The 14,048-nt window shown below is 51.8% G+C and overlaps 1 protein-coding gene across 1 annotated transcript; it reads left to right on the top strand.

The window, feature by feature from the left end:
* The first annotated feature begins 5,685 nt into the window (after positions 1 to 5,685).
* LOC144740495 (BLOC-2 complex member HPS3-like) lies at positions 5,686 to 8,243 on the top strand. Its single transcript, XM_078623348.1, has 2 exons — positions 5,686 to 6,937; positions 7,462 to 8,243. Exons 1-2 carry the CDS (start codon positions 6,577 to 6,579, stop codon positions 7,590 to 7,592), a joined length of 492 nt encoding a protein of 163 aa, XP_078479474.1. The 5' UTR covers positions 5,686 to 6,576; the 3' UTR covers positions 7,593 to 8,243.
* The last annotated feature ends 5,805 nt before the right edge of the window (positions 8,244 to 14,048 follow it).

Here is a 14,048-nt window from a genome sequence, read left to right as displayed (position 1 = left end):
TGGACTTACCGCAAAGAACTGTAGCGATATGACCGCACTGATCGCTGGAGCCAAACTGTCCCACAAGCCCTCCCGCATGGCCTTGCGGGAGCCTCTGTCCCGATAGTTATTTTAGTTTTTCTCCCGGTTCAGTTCCGATGACGTACACATACTTACACGTACGTTAGCAGAATGGACACGTACGTCATCAAAACGGAATCCGAAAAAAACTGATGACGTTACACATACGTACACGTGTGCACACGTACGTCATCGGAACGTGAAAGGGTTAACAAGGAACTGGCCGAACATCCCAATGTGTGACGCCTTGCCGAAAATAAGTCTTGACACTTGGTGAAGCTTTCTCGGATGAATAAACCTGCTTTCCTCGTTAGATCGCGAGCCATGGCAAGTTTAAGATAAAATAAATCGCCTTCTTGGCATAACCAAGAGCAACATCGCCCCCACACTGGCACACCAAAGCCCACGATTGGGCTCGCATCAACTTCGTTCCGCACAGGTGGAGTTGCCACCGGCGGGGGGGGGGGGGGTCCCGAGGCTAACAAATAAAAAAAATAAGAAGTTACAATTGGTCCTTCGAATGATTGACGTGCAATTGTTTGGTGCTTTGACATGCTGGAGCGCCCTGGGTCGTGGAGAGATTTTGTTTTCACACATTTTCTGAAATCGTAGAAAGATCAGTCCCCGCCCCAGGAATGTGTAATGTCCACGTTGTTCCTGGGGTCTCCGTTGGAAATGACTTGCCCCCCCCCTCTCCGCAAGAGAGACGCGCGTTGGTTCTCGCCTCTAATGCTGCAGCGCCGTGTTGCGTGGGTCCACGCACACACACACACACGCACGCACGCGGCGCTGTTTGGGTTTTATAAAGCGTGATTGTATATGATCGGAAAACAAAGAGCGGAGCCGGATTTTTTTTCTCTCTCTTTCTCCTTTCCCGACAGCGGTGTCGCACGTGGCGCGCTGCTTATTTATAAACGCAGACGCAAAATTGCCTTTATAGCCCCGGGGCGTGGAGACAAGAGAGCCATTATTCCGACCCAACTTGGCTGGCCATTGGCGCTGTACCGGGAGGGCACTTTTGACTATTAACCGTCTCTACCTTGGGCGCTGTGAGACGTGGGGGAAGAGGCTGGCCGCGATTTGACGGCCGAGGAAAAGCCAACGAGCGCATTTCACTTCGCTGCCCTCTCCTCTCTTTTTACGCAAACAAGGAGAACAAAGATCTCCCGTGTAGCCTTTGACGGACCGCGCGGCAAGTGCTGTTGGCGAGTAGCAGCACCTATGAAGGCCGGCACGGCACATGACGGGGGTGGGTGGGTGGGTGGTCAGCACCACGCCCGACCGCACACGCACACTCAAACACGCTCACTCGCGGTAGAATGAAGTATGCGGCATAAACTGACTGCAGCGTTTCGTTAGGCAAATTATTGCGCGAATTCAGATTGTTAATTTGTTGGAATTTACCATTTGATTATTTGGTATTTGTGCCTAGTCGTGAAGCGCAAGGCTGTCACGAAGGCACGTAGTTTCACAGACAATCGGAATCTCACAGTTGGGGGTAAAGTTGCTATGTCTCTTTACCGAATCGTGTAATAATTTGAGAGTGATTATCAAAGCTGGCAGATTTGTTCAATAGTCGCAAGCGGTTATTTTCTTGCCGCAATTCCCCATAAATCAGAATTTTTATTCGGATGTTTTACCATGGGGAAAGCATTTATAATGTTCATAGTTTATGGTAAATGCCAACAAGGGTATAAAATCATGGTTATCATCTGAAATATAATTTTCTAAAATGAACTCCAGATTTTTTTTTGGTTTAGGCGAATCAAACGCCCACCAGATCTGCCCAGTAAACATTGAATGTTGGCCCAAGACTTCCGGCCACGTCCTAACGACGGCCCAACGTTGGGACATTTCACTGGGTACCCGTGAAATGGTTAATCGGACATTGGGGCGGATGCTCACGTGTAACGTACCACCCTGCGAACAAAATGATTTGAGGTGTTGTGGTAGTGGTGGTGGTGGTCGTTCATATCTTATTCATGTTAAAATGATCGCTGTACTGAGGCGTTGGGTGGTTTCCTGCAGGTAGGAGAAATGGATTATCAGGAATAAGTTTAACGCAAGTGCGAGTGCAAGTGGGCAGATTTTACCCTCATATATTATTCATTCAAATCTACACCGCATACCGTCGCATATATATTGTATGGTGGTAATGAAACACTTTATATGGTAAATTCTCCGTAAGATTGTGTGCAGTTTACACTGCCAATGCTAACGTACACACGCGGTTGCTTTGCTCCGCATGCACATCTCCTTTGTGGCATGCGGTCGGTCTGGCGTGAAAGATCTGTTAGTGTTAAAAAGTGTTTCGTCATCATCTATCCACTGCTAGGTGAACGCCTCCCCAAGCTCTCCATCTGTCACGATCTCGTAACGTAAAAATGACCAAAGCAAGCCCACGTGTATGTGCTTGGATGGTCGACCGCCATGCCTAAGGGGTGTTATAGGCTGCGTAGTTTCGTGGACGAGCAACGGCAACATCCACCGTTGTGCTGTACTTCTATGCTCCCACACGTCTGAGCTTTCCTGCCTTAGACAAGCCATACAGAACAAATTGGTGAGGTATGATCAAACGACTCTCTCCCCCGCGAGCCCCCCCCGTGTCCACCCTGTCGAGTTTCCCACCTCCTCGTCGCCCAGGTGAGGCCCACAAAGCTACGTTGCTCTTTGCAGAAGCGAACCTCGCCACAAATGATAGCCCAACGGAAGTGGCTTATCATCACGTGGAAATTTATTGCAGCCAAATACTGTAAACGCACGTTGATTCTAAATGTGTGGGGGGGGGGACTGGAGGACCCGGAGAAAGATCATTGTGACCACCGGGAGAGATAGAGGGACATTCAAACTCCTAATATACAGTTGTAGGGATCAAACCCACGACCTCTTGCGTACCAGGCGAGGTAGTTAACATCTCGTCACCGCGGCGCCCCAATTGCACCGCATGGACACTCGCTCAATAGCCACGGCACTGTCGTGGACGTCCACATGCCGATCCCTACCATGGGAACGTGGAATGTTCACACCCCGGCTTCGAGCTCCCGGCGGCGACGAGTGCCGTTCTTTGTCCGCGTGCGAGTCATTCCCTGCATTGAAGGATTCGTGCTCCTCTCCTGGGTGGGTCTCTCCTTAGGGGGACAACCACTGTTGACTTCTCCATAGTGGTACCTATTTTAGAGACCCCCCCCGGGAGGGATGATGGGCAAAGTCGACTCCCAACCTGGATTTGAACTCCGCGACCTTCCGATTGCGAGCCACTCGCTCTCTCCCGCTGAGCCACTGGGCCGGATTGACTTTGACGAACCGATTAAAGTATTCCCGTGTCGTTAAGGGAAACCGGTTAATACTGTGTGTGTGTGCGTGCGCACACGTGTGCGTCTGCATGTTTCGTGCGTGTGCACGCCGCGTGTGCAGAGCGCGTGTCCCCGGCCCGAGCCTTCTTGGGCTTGTTGTGCCCCCCCCCCCCCCGTCCGTCCGTCGTTTGAAGGCGCACGCGATGAAAGCAACGCGTTATCGGGACGGGATGGCGCGCACAGAGCTTACCTACCGCAGTCGGGACCACATGGGACGCTGAGAAATAGCGATGCGCCCGTGGCGCATGGACCACAGACTTAAACTGACGACGCTGGCTGCCGATTCGAGACGAGACTTTTTTGTCTCGTTGTGGCATTGTCGTCCGATTCCACTTAGAGCGGAATCTTCATCTCTGCCGTTAATTACTCTGCTCGGTGGGATGCTTCATTATAATGTTGGCATTTTTAAATAGAAATCCCATCATTATTATGTTTATCGTCGCAGAAAATCAAACTAATTTTGGCGCTCTTCAAATGAGTTTTGATACTTTATCGGAATGCAATTTTACATGATGTTATTGTTTTATGCGTTGCGGAAGGCGATGTAATTCTTTAACATATCTATGCTGTCACATATAGCTTTATTCATTGTTTTCAACTGTAAAAGCAGTTAACTATTTTCACAAGAAAGATGTATTTTAAAGTTCGTAATTGTATCCATATTGTTGCAAATATCAGTCGCATTTGCAAGAAACACGAGTAAATTATTGCTTCGTTGTAGACATTACGATCGTAGCCCTTGCAACGAATCCCAACCAGAACGCTGTAGCGTTGTTGCAGAGCCGAGGTTACCGTTTGTAGCGCAAAGGCATTAATCTGTCATGTCACTGGTGCCTGACACTCAAAGGGTTAGGGCAGTTTCAAATTCTAGGTCTGGATGGCACAAAGTGTGTGTGTAGAATGCCCTGAAAAGTTGAGACTTTCACATTTACTTTCTTAATCGATTTATGTGGCAGAATAACAAAAAGAGATATACAAGGTCGATTGTAACCTTGTTAATTTATTATGTGCAATAGAGAAGAGCCATTGGCCAAAATGTCACCTATTTTATTTGAAAAAAAATGTTCTTCAGGGCCACAGTGTCACAGTTTTATTGACGAACGTATTTGGTTTTTTGTTGTTGCTTAAAATGTATTTCTGGCCGCTAATTAATCAGCGGCGTTTGCCGATCGAGCGGGTCGATAATCGCACCGCTGCATTAAACGAACCGGGGCGCGAAGACCTCCTCCGCGAAACGGCCTCGGCCAATAAACCCGCCGTCGCCGCGGTCGTCGCTCTCCGCTCCGTCGTTCGTTCATCCGCAGCGCGGGAGCTTCGTCGCCGGAGCACGTCCGGCTCCGTCGAGCATCGTGCCTCGCGTCAGACAGAGCCGATGGGGGCGCGCCCCCGGGTCCATTGCCCCCCCCCCTCCCTCCCCCACTTTTGCTGGCCAGCAAATAGGAGGCTGATGGGACACGCTAGAAGCTGTCACTCGACAAAGTTATTAGAGCACATTCCAAGGCTTAGAAGAAAAGCCACCTCTTTGGCGAGTACAAGGTTACAGCCAGCTTTGAAACTTTGCTTCCTAATTGGCTGTGCCCGGCTTTATGAGTTGGTGCCATGTCTATGTGGGCAGGTAGCCTATTGACATGTTGGGGTGGTGTGGGTAGTGACGGAGAGAGGGAGGGAGGGGCCCGACGTCCCCTGCCGTAGCTAATTACAAGTGCGTGCCTCCTTAGCGGTAGTGAGGAGGGTGCGGGGGCCGCGTGTCAAAGATCACGGCTTGAAGCTGACGTAGGCAGCAGTGGAAGTGACGGGGCATGCTGGGGGTGAGGAATCGTGGCACCGGTGCATCCCATCAAAGCCCAGTTCCTCCCAACGCGCTGTCGGGGTTGTACCGTGCGTTGTTCGGCACGATGTCCGACGTTTCGCTCCACGCGCCGGGAGCTTCTTCAGTTCACGTCTGCGTGATGTCATCGCGCAGACGTGTGCGCGATGACATCACCGCCACCACTGCATTTGCCATGCCCACGGAGCCAGGATGAGATCGGCATGCCGTAGCGAGTTTTAACGTTTACATTGTCATGACGGCATGTGTATCATGCTTTACATGCTACACTTCCATCACTGTACGGTAGCTAATTACAATTTAGACGTGTGTGTGTGTGTGTGTTTCTATATTCATATGCGTCATGGTTGGCATTAATTTTCCACTGAATCACTTTGTTGATTAAACCCGACGGAGTAAATGTTACACAGGAGTAATAATTGGATGGCAGACTGCCTGAGGATAACAGTCTGTGGGCTCGGGCTGAGACCTGGACAGGAATAGGCAATACGGCGAAGTATTCCTCAATCCATCTGTGCAAATCTTTTGAGCCCTTAGCTGCTGGTCTGCCTGGTGGATTTTCTCTGGGCATTCCAGTTTCCTCCCACGCAGATGCCGAACACACGCTCGTGGACTTCGCCAATCACCCCATTGTGGCGGGTCCCTCCGGTAAACAATTCCTGCCGCCGTGAGACTTTCCTGGGGAAGGTTATTGTTGTTATTTACAGCCGGACTCGGGTTCATTGAGACCAAACGTCTCATTGAAATTTCAAGGGCGTAAACACGGATTTCTGGCGATGGCCTGATGAAGCTGGTTGTATTCGCCAGCGAAAATGTTCTACTCGATTTGTACATGTTGTGGGTTAACGCTCCAACATACAACCGGTGTGCTGTACTAGTAACGAATTGGCACGTTTTGTTTACGTGACAAACGTTACTAATTGGCGATGTCGGGTGGTGGCGGGTTTAACAACACATTCATATTTAGGCGATCTCACCCCTCAAAAAAGCCCTTTTAATTTGTAAACACAGACTGAACAAGAGTATTCACTTTCATTATTGTTGCGGTTTTGTACACGATCAGTCAGGAACACATTGAATGGAAATTGCCCCGACATCCCCAGCGTAGTGTTGAGCCTCCTGAAAACGAGTGCTGAGCCTCAGTGAGGCCCTTGTCCTTAGACACTTCCATTATAGTTGGGACGGAGCCAAGCCAAGCCCAGCCGAGCATAGAAATCCGCTCGTACGCAGGTGCACGGGGAATTATTGTATTACAGGCTCGCGAGTGGCGGTGGCGGTGATGTTGGTGGCAGCTTGGAGGAGGTGGTGAGGCCTTCATCCAGCAGTGAACTGATCATGGCTGTCAACGACAATGACGACTGTTCACCGCGGCTCTTCCTGCGTCCACAGGGGCTGCTGTGCGGCGGTGGCCTGGCCTCCGGCGCCACCGACGACCTCCTGAGCGCCGCGCCGGCGTTGGGAGCGGCCGAGCCGATCGTGCGGGCGCTGGCACTGTGCCACGCCGGCAGCTACGGCCTGGTGCGCCGGCTGCTCATGGAGAGCTGCCCCTCCGCCCTCGTGCCGTTTGCCAGCCACCACTTCCCGCACACCTCGCAGGTCTCCTTCTGGTCGGAGCTCCTCGTCGAGCTGTGCGCCTACGTGAAACAGATCCCGGAGGATCACCCTCACCTAGGCGACCTGGTCGAGGCCCTCAAAGGTAAAGGGGCACCTCGACGTTGTCGTCGTCGTTGCGTTCGCGATTTTCCGACGAACGTCGAAGGTGTTTTTGAGAGCGTCGGCTCTGGCCCGTTCGTCTGCGTGGCGTCCGTCCGCCCGTTGCCGGTGGTGCCGCGCTCACTTCCCTGAAGATGATCGCCGAAGGGAACCGTGCGGTCGTCCGAAGTTGCGTTGAGATCAGGGACCTTGCGCTGTTGAAAACCGGGCCACACTTGGGGGGGGGGGGGAGGGGGGGGTGGGCGTTTCTTCGGGATTTATCACTCCCAATCTGCTCCAGGCACACTCAAAAGGTCGGGATATTCGATCGCATTTTTTCTTACAATTATCACGCCAGCTCTTCGTCACGAACGGCCGCTGACTGTGTACATATGTAAGTTGGACTTCTTTCGCGCCGAACGTAGCCAAACCGCACGAATCGGAGGTGCGAGGTGATCGTGCGACGAACACAGATTTATTAACCCCACCATTCTCTCTCGCCCCTCCCCCTTCTCTCTCGCTCGACAGGGGCCATGGAGGGAGCGTCGCGCCGTCTCGAGCCGCTGGCCTTGCTGGAGCTGCTGCCCGACGAGGGCCAAGCGGCGTTCTTCCTGCCGTACCTCCTCAGCTGCTGCCGCACTCATTACCAGGGCAGCTGATGCCCCCCACCCCCCCCCCACCCCGGAGAGAGGAATACGAATCGCTCCACCCCCACCGACCCCGTGGCGTGCCGCAGCGCGACCCTCGATGCGACTCGAGCCAGCAAGTCGCCCTGAACGCCCCCGCCGATCTCGTCCGATCTCAGAAGCCCCAAGCACGATTTTGAGCCTGGACTTGTCGTCGTGATCTGATGGGTGAGCGTCGGAGCTTGCCAGGTGGTTGCTGTGTAGGCTTAGGCCTGCAAGGTGTGCGAGTCTGACGCCCTGGGTTCTCTGCTCTCCTCTCACACATGGAGCCCAATCATGAATTGCTCCCCTGGCCAAACATGCACATTCAGGGAGTATGGAGACTGGGTTAGGCTTTCATGGAATGTATTGGTTTTTTTTTAAGTTTAACTTTTTTATCGCTGTAGTGTAGGTATTTTAACGAGGAGGGCTGAATGCCACATGTTGGGACCGCGTCTACCCCTGCAAAAGGTCCTTAACGACTCAACCGATTTGATGATTTGATAAATTGGCAACTATATATTTTATTATTTATGTTTTATACTCGCTCCTTGGCTGTAGGAATCGTGTACATCCATAGCGGAAAACAAGATGTAGTCCATCGGAAATACTCGGTACTCTCAATCGGTCACGTACACCGTTAGTGTAGCGATGGATTTAGGTCGACTGATCGTATTGATCGGCTTGCTACACGCCAAAACCCGCAGCCTCGATAAATGTCACGGATTAGCACGAGCAGAGAACTTTTAACGTCCCTGCTCGTAGCCTGGCGCTGCGTGACGCGTAAAGAACCTCTCAATCATCGTCATCATTTACTGTTTTGTACCGCTGCTCCTGTACGTCGCGTCTCAAGGCACGGGATGCGCGCCGTCGCAAGCGGCTTCGCCGGCGTCGAGACCGCACGGAGGAGTTGGGACCTCCTCGGTGCGACGCTGAGCGAGAGACGGCGGATGTCGGGTCGATCCATCCTCGCGGTGCGCGTTTGTGAACGCGTCGCCTCGGAAAACCCGTTGAGATCCACGCCGGGATTTGGGAACCCGCCGGCGTAATCTCTCCTCTCTCTGTCGCTCTCGCTCGCTCGCTCTCTCTACACGCGGGGGCGGACACCGGAAAGCGCTTCTCCGTGCGTTCGGCATGACTTGCAAGCGGAGTGGCGGTGACTATGGACCAACGTGGTTCCCGAGCGGATGAGGAGTGGTGGTGGCGCGTACGGCTTCGTGAAGACGCCTCGATCATCATCGTTTTTGGCCATGGTCTATCCACCGCTGAATGAAGTCCTCCACGACGCCGTTGCCATTCTTCGTCGTTCAGCGCTGCCACAGTCCGTCCGGCTCCCGTGCGCGCGTGCACAAGCCGGCCTCGCCGCTCCATCTCCATGGCGGCCGATCTATGGGGCGCATTCTCAGCCTCGTCCGTTGAACATCGTACCTCTCTAGAGATGCGTCCTGCACAGGGCCCGCTCGAGCCTCGTCGACGGCCGATGCGATGCGTCTCCGATCCGCGCGTTAACCGATCCATGGGCGTTGCTCTCTCCATCTCCCCTGGTGGCTGGATAACGCAGCGTTGGTTTGGGAGCGGTCGTTAGTTCACGGTGAAGCTTACCAGGCGTATTGCAATTAAACAAACGTCGTAATTCTACAAATTGCAATTTCTGGGTATATTAATCCCTCGTCAGGGGGGGGGGGGTGGCAGGGGTAAATACGGTCCCGTATTAAATGTCATTGTAATTGCACCCAAGGTAATCTCTAATTTAGCCGAACCTAATTCCGCGTCCCCCGAGGTTAAGACAGGAGTGTAATTATTTAATGCCAGATTGTGCCACGCGGTTTTATTTAGTCGTATAAACACAAACCTGCGCAGACATTTCAATGCTTGTTGCACTTGGAAGAAGCTGCCGCACTGGGCCTGCTGTCCAGAAAATTGTCGGTTCAATCTCTGGTCGCGGCAGCCAAAACGATTGCGCGATTTTCTTAGGTTACACGTGGTGGGGGTAAAGTGTGGGTACTCCAGACATAGGCCCTCTAGTGGGGGCCCTTCCAACAGCAGTGGCGTGAGCAAGCAGTTGCCTTTTTACCCATCAGCCCCTTGGTGTCGCTACGGCAGTGTGCACCGGAATGCCTTCGTAACACAACGTGTGCCTGGAATTTGTACATTTGCACTGCGTAATTTAACAATCAATGACTTCGTTTATTTTGCTGTGAGTGTGCCAATGTTATAGTTTGTACAGTAATCCTAACTTGCAGTTTGCCTTTTATTCAAATGAATTGTTTACCATGAACGCGAAATATGACAGCGATTGAGAATGTTGCCTTGCTTTTAGCATTTCTAGTTCAGTGAAATTTCCTCGCAAAGGATTTTTTTATGAATTTGTTGTCTTCACTTTGCCGCGAAGATGTTCTCACCCGAGATGACGACCGCGTGGCACCGCGTGACGACGTCGCCGTGTGACGTCACAGCACGGCGGTGTGACGTTCGTTCCACTCCCGAGTTATATTTCCACGTTGTTTACGATGTAAATCTGACGGGGATTGTTTGGGACGAAGCGTCCGCCCGGAAGAGCCGCGTTAGTTTTACGGGACTGTTTTAGAGATTTTGCCGCACAGGTTGATTGTGTTTTGATGTGAAGAGCTGATTCGTGGGGAGCCCTTTTAAAATAAATTGTTGACTCGTTTTAAAGAAATCATTTTATTGTTGATCCGTCCAATGAAGGTGTCCGCCTATTTTTAAGTTTTATTTTAGCGGGAGTTGACGCAACGTACCGGTGGAATAATCCAGCGCCAATTGTGATTATAGCGTTAATTACGTCAATCGATTCGCGAATCTGTTCAATTTTTTGTGTTTTATAGCAGCTTGAAATGATGATAAGGTTGCATTTGGTGAACTTATTTAAGTCCGAATCGCATTGTTACAGGTGTATTGTGTGTTATTTTTTTACATTGTCGCGAATGTAAAAACCTCTCTGCGGCTGCAAGGCGTCCATGGAGGAAACCCATTTACGTACAAAATATAAGCAGTCGATAACGTTGACTGGGACGCATGCTCGTATTGCGAGCCGAGAGAGTCCGGGTTCGTCTGCCGCCGCTCCGTGCCACCAGCGAGGGAGGGTTACGTGACGATGGCAGTGCAACGTTTCTCGCTGCGCGTGAAGGCGTCGCTGGCAGTGTGAGCGAGGCCGATCGTGTCCAGTTCCTAATCGTGACGCGACACAAGACGCACACTACTCGGAGTGTAACTCAAGTGCAGTATTCTTTTTTTTTAAACCAAAGTGCAATCTGTAACCATCTATTTCAGGTACTTAATGAATGTAAAACTCCCCCCCCCCCTCCCTTAAATATGCATTAAAATTGTGTTTTTTTAAAGTACATTTGCGCATGTAAACGCGTGTGCTTGTGTGTGTTTTGTGTTCTCTGGCCTTAGACGAGTCCCTGTTGCTCTCCACCACCACCACCACCTCGAGCGGCCTACTGGCCTTCACGGGCGCTCGCTGGCAGCACTCGCCCCAACAGTCTCTGCTCAGGCCATGAGGGCCGTCCCCTAGGTCGACACAGCCTTAATGAGTACCTGGTGTGATGTGTAAATATCAGCACTGGGGAGACGAAGGCGGTGGGGCGTGGTGCTGACCACCCACTATCTCGTGTGCCGTGCCGGCCTTGATAGGTGCTGCTCTGTAACAGCACTTGCCCCAACAGTCTGTTAAGGCTACACGGGCGATCTTTGTCTTTGTGGGGTATGAGGCCACAATAACTCGTGCAAATCTCAAGAGATGTTCACCAAACTCTGTAAGGGGTCTAAAGACGTGGAGGGGACGTGGTGGTGGTGGTGGCAAGGAGTCTGGGGTCTGGCATAGCGACCCATCATTATTGTTACTATAAATGCCACAAACATTTCATCCCGCGAATCATCTCCCGTTATTACTCCGCGGATATCTTCTCTGGCCACAATTACAGCAGCACATGCGCTTGGGCGTATATAGGGGCGGGGGGGCGGGGGTTGGTGGTGACCGACCCCCACATTTGTATTAGTTTTTTTTTTATCTGGCATTGCCCCCCCTCCCCTGCGCGCCGTGGTGGGCCGGTCCATGCGCACACACGCGGCTCCACGTGTCTTCGGGTGCGGTGTTGACAAATCGGGGGGGGGGGGGGGGGCGCCTGTTATACCACGCGTCGCATGCGCAGCTCTGCCCGGTATTGCTGGGCTGAGTTGCCAGTAGTTGGTTGCTTGGAGTGGGGGGGGGGAGACCTCGCTCCCTGAGTCATTATTTATTAACTTTGTTCACTCGCGGGTGCATTTAATGTGCGGTCGGCTGCGAATGTGGAAATGTCAGCCCGCGACTCCGCTTGTGTTGTGTTTCAACATTCCTGCAGAGTGGCCCTCGCTCGTGACGTCACCGGGTCACACGCCCGAGCAAAATATCCCCAGCTATGGTTCGGTGAATAATGGGCAGGCCAGGGGAACATTCATTATCCATATTGCACGGTCACTCCAGAAACAGCACCCCCCCCCCCCCCCGTAGCACCAGGGGTTGGGGACAGGAGGGGGTCAGACCCCTCCCGCCTCTCCCCTCCCCAACTACGGCTTAGCCCCCCCCCCCCTCCTTTAACAACATTCTGACACTAGTTCAAATTCCCCGTAACTTCACTAATTTATTCCATTCCAGCCGTGTTGAGGTCCCCGATCTACCCAGACGCTGACTGTTTCGTCTCGTGCACACTGTGTTCAACCACCACCACCAACCACCACACCGCAGGTCACAACAACACTCACTCGCCCACTCACCTATTCACTCACCACACCGCTAGTCACAACAACACTCACTCGCCCACTCACCTATTCACTCACCACACTGCAGGTAACAACACTCACTCGCCCACTCACCTATTCACTCACCACACCGCTAGTCACAACAACACTCACTCGCCCACTCATCTATTCGCTCACCACACCGCAGGTCACAACAACACTCACTCGCCCACTCACCTATTCACTCACCACACCGCAGGTCACCCCACTTCTCGTGCTGCGTCTTCCCTCGCACTGATCCACTTCGGAATGACCTCCTCCCGTCGTCGTTTCCCCAAGTTCGAATAACCTTGCTCGCATTCAAGGAACGTATCATTCACTCTTCTCCATGACGACTCCGCAATTGCTGCTTTGCTGCCGTCCGTTGGGTGTTCGATAAAATATGAACTCTGGCATTTGTTCATCCTCAAGCTGGGTCGATTGGCCAGTTGTTTTTTTAAATTAAATAATTTTCAGATCTCGTGTGGTGAAGAGCCCGTGGATAGGACGCCTTGGTGGAGCGATGTTAACTGCCTCGCTCGATTTGCAGGAGGTCCGTGGGTTCGACCCCAACACTGACACCTGCTGTATATTTGGAGGCTCCATGTCTCTCTCTCTGTGGTCGCGTGGATTTTTCTCCGGGTCCTCCTGTTTTTCCCTCCACATTTATAACACTATGTAACAATTTTTATTCCTGGGTACTAAGTGTTATTTTTTAATTGCTTATGCCTAAAAAGTATAGAAAATGGCTATTATTTCCCACTAACTTTTCTTGTGACCAGGACTTTATGTGAACGAAATGCACAAATGCATACCACGTTTTCTCATTGAAAATAGGTAAATTTCTAAATATCACTGTCCTGGTCACAAAATCTAAGTTTGTGGGGAATAATAGACATTTTTTGTACTTTTGAGGCATCAGTAATTCGGAAATAACACTTACTACCCAGGATCAAAATTAGTGTTTTGTTACACAGTGATAATCAACGTGCATTTAGGGTATTTGGCATTAAATGTGCACGTGATAAGCGACTCCGTTGGGGTATTATCTGTAGCCAGGTCGCTTCTCAAAAAAACAGCCACAAAGCTCAGTGGGCCTAACCTGGTGAAATAAAAAAATATATAGTTTCACTATTCTAATATACCCTGGGTGCGGAGTGCGATATAAGAACATTGCAAGTGTAACAGACAGCGGGGTAAAGGCGCAGCCTTGCAATTGCTGTCTCACGCACCCGCACGCAGAAGGACCTCCACCGGGGGTAGTTCTCCAAAGGGTGTTTGGCCTACTCGTCCGCACTGGGCACACTTTACCCCGCCGCATGCGAACCGCCCATCATTGAGCCATGCGACTGTGCAGCACGCAGCTGGATGGACAGGGGCGTTGTGGACGTTCTAGAAACTCCGCGCCATCGTTTCAGCTGCCGCGGCGGGAGATCGAATGAAGCCGCGAACGGGCGACCCCCTTGGATTGCGACTCCCAAGCGTGGCTCTCGATTCCAGCGCGGCAGCTTCCCAAAATGTGCATCGTAAAGTCTCCCTCGCCACAGTCCGTCTTTGCAGTGAAGGTGTCACGTGATACGGCAAACCGTGGCGTTTGTTTTATTATACACTACATTACACGGATGGGTACGATTGTTAAATGAATTACATTTACTACGAGCTGTTAAGGTG

The sequence above is a fragment of the Lampetra planeri genome, unplaced genomic scaffold, assembly GCF_965212315.1.
Source record: "Lampetra planeri unplaced genomic scaffold, kcLamPlan1.2.h2 scaffold_2218, whole genome shotgun sequence".
Lineage (NCBI taxonomy): Eukaryota > Metazoa > Chordata > Hyperoartia > Petromyzontiformes > Petromyzontidae > Lampetra > Lampetra planeri.
Note: the sequence above shows the minus strand (reverse complement) of the source record. Positions and strands in the feature narration are given on the sequence as shown.

What these genes read in the sequence shown, in the direction of transcription:
- LOC144740495 (XM_078623348.1), top strand. Translation starts at nt 6,577, where the DNA reads ATGGCTGTCAACGACAATGACGACTGTTCACCGCGGCTCTTCCTGCGT. An exon ending in CCTGGTCGAGGCCCTCAAAG is followed by an intron (nt 6,938 to 7,461) that starts GTAAAGGGGCAC and finishes CTCGCTCGACAG; the next exon opens with GGGCCATGGAGGGAGCGTCG.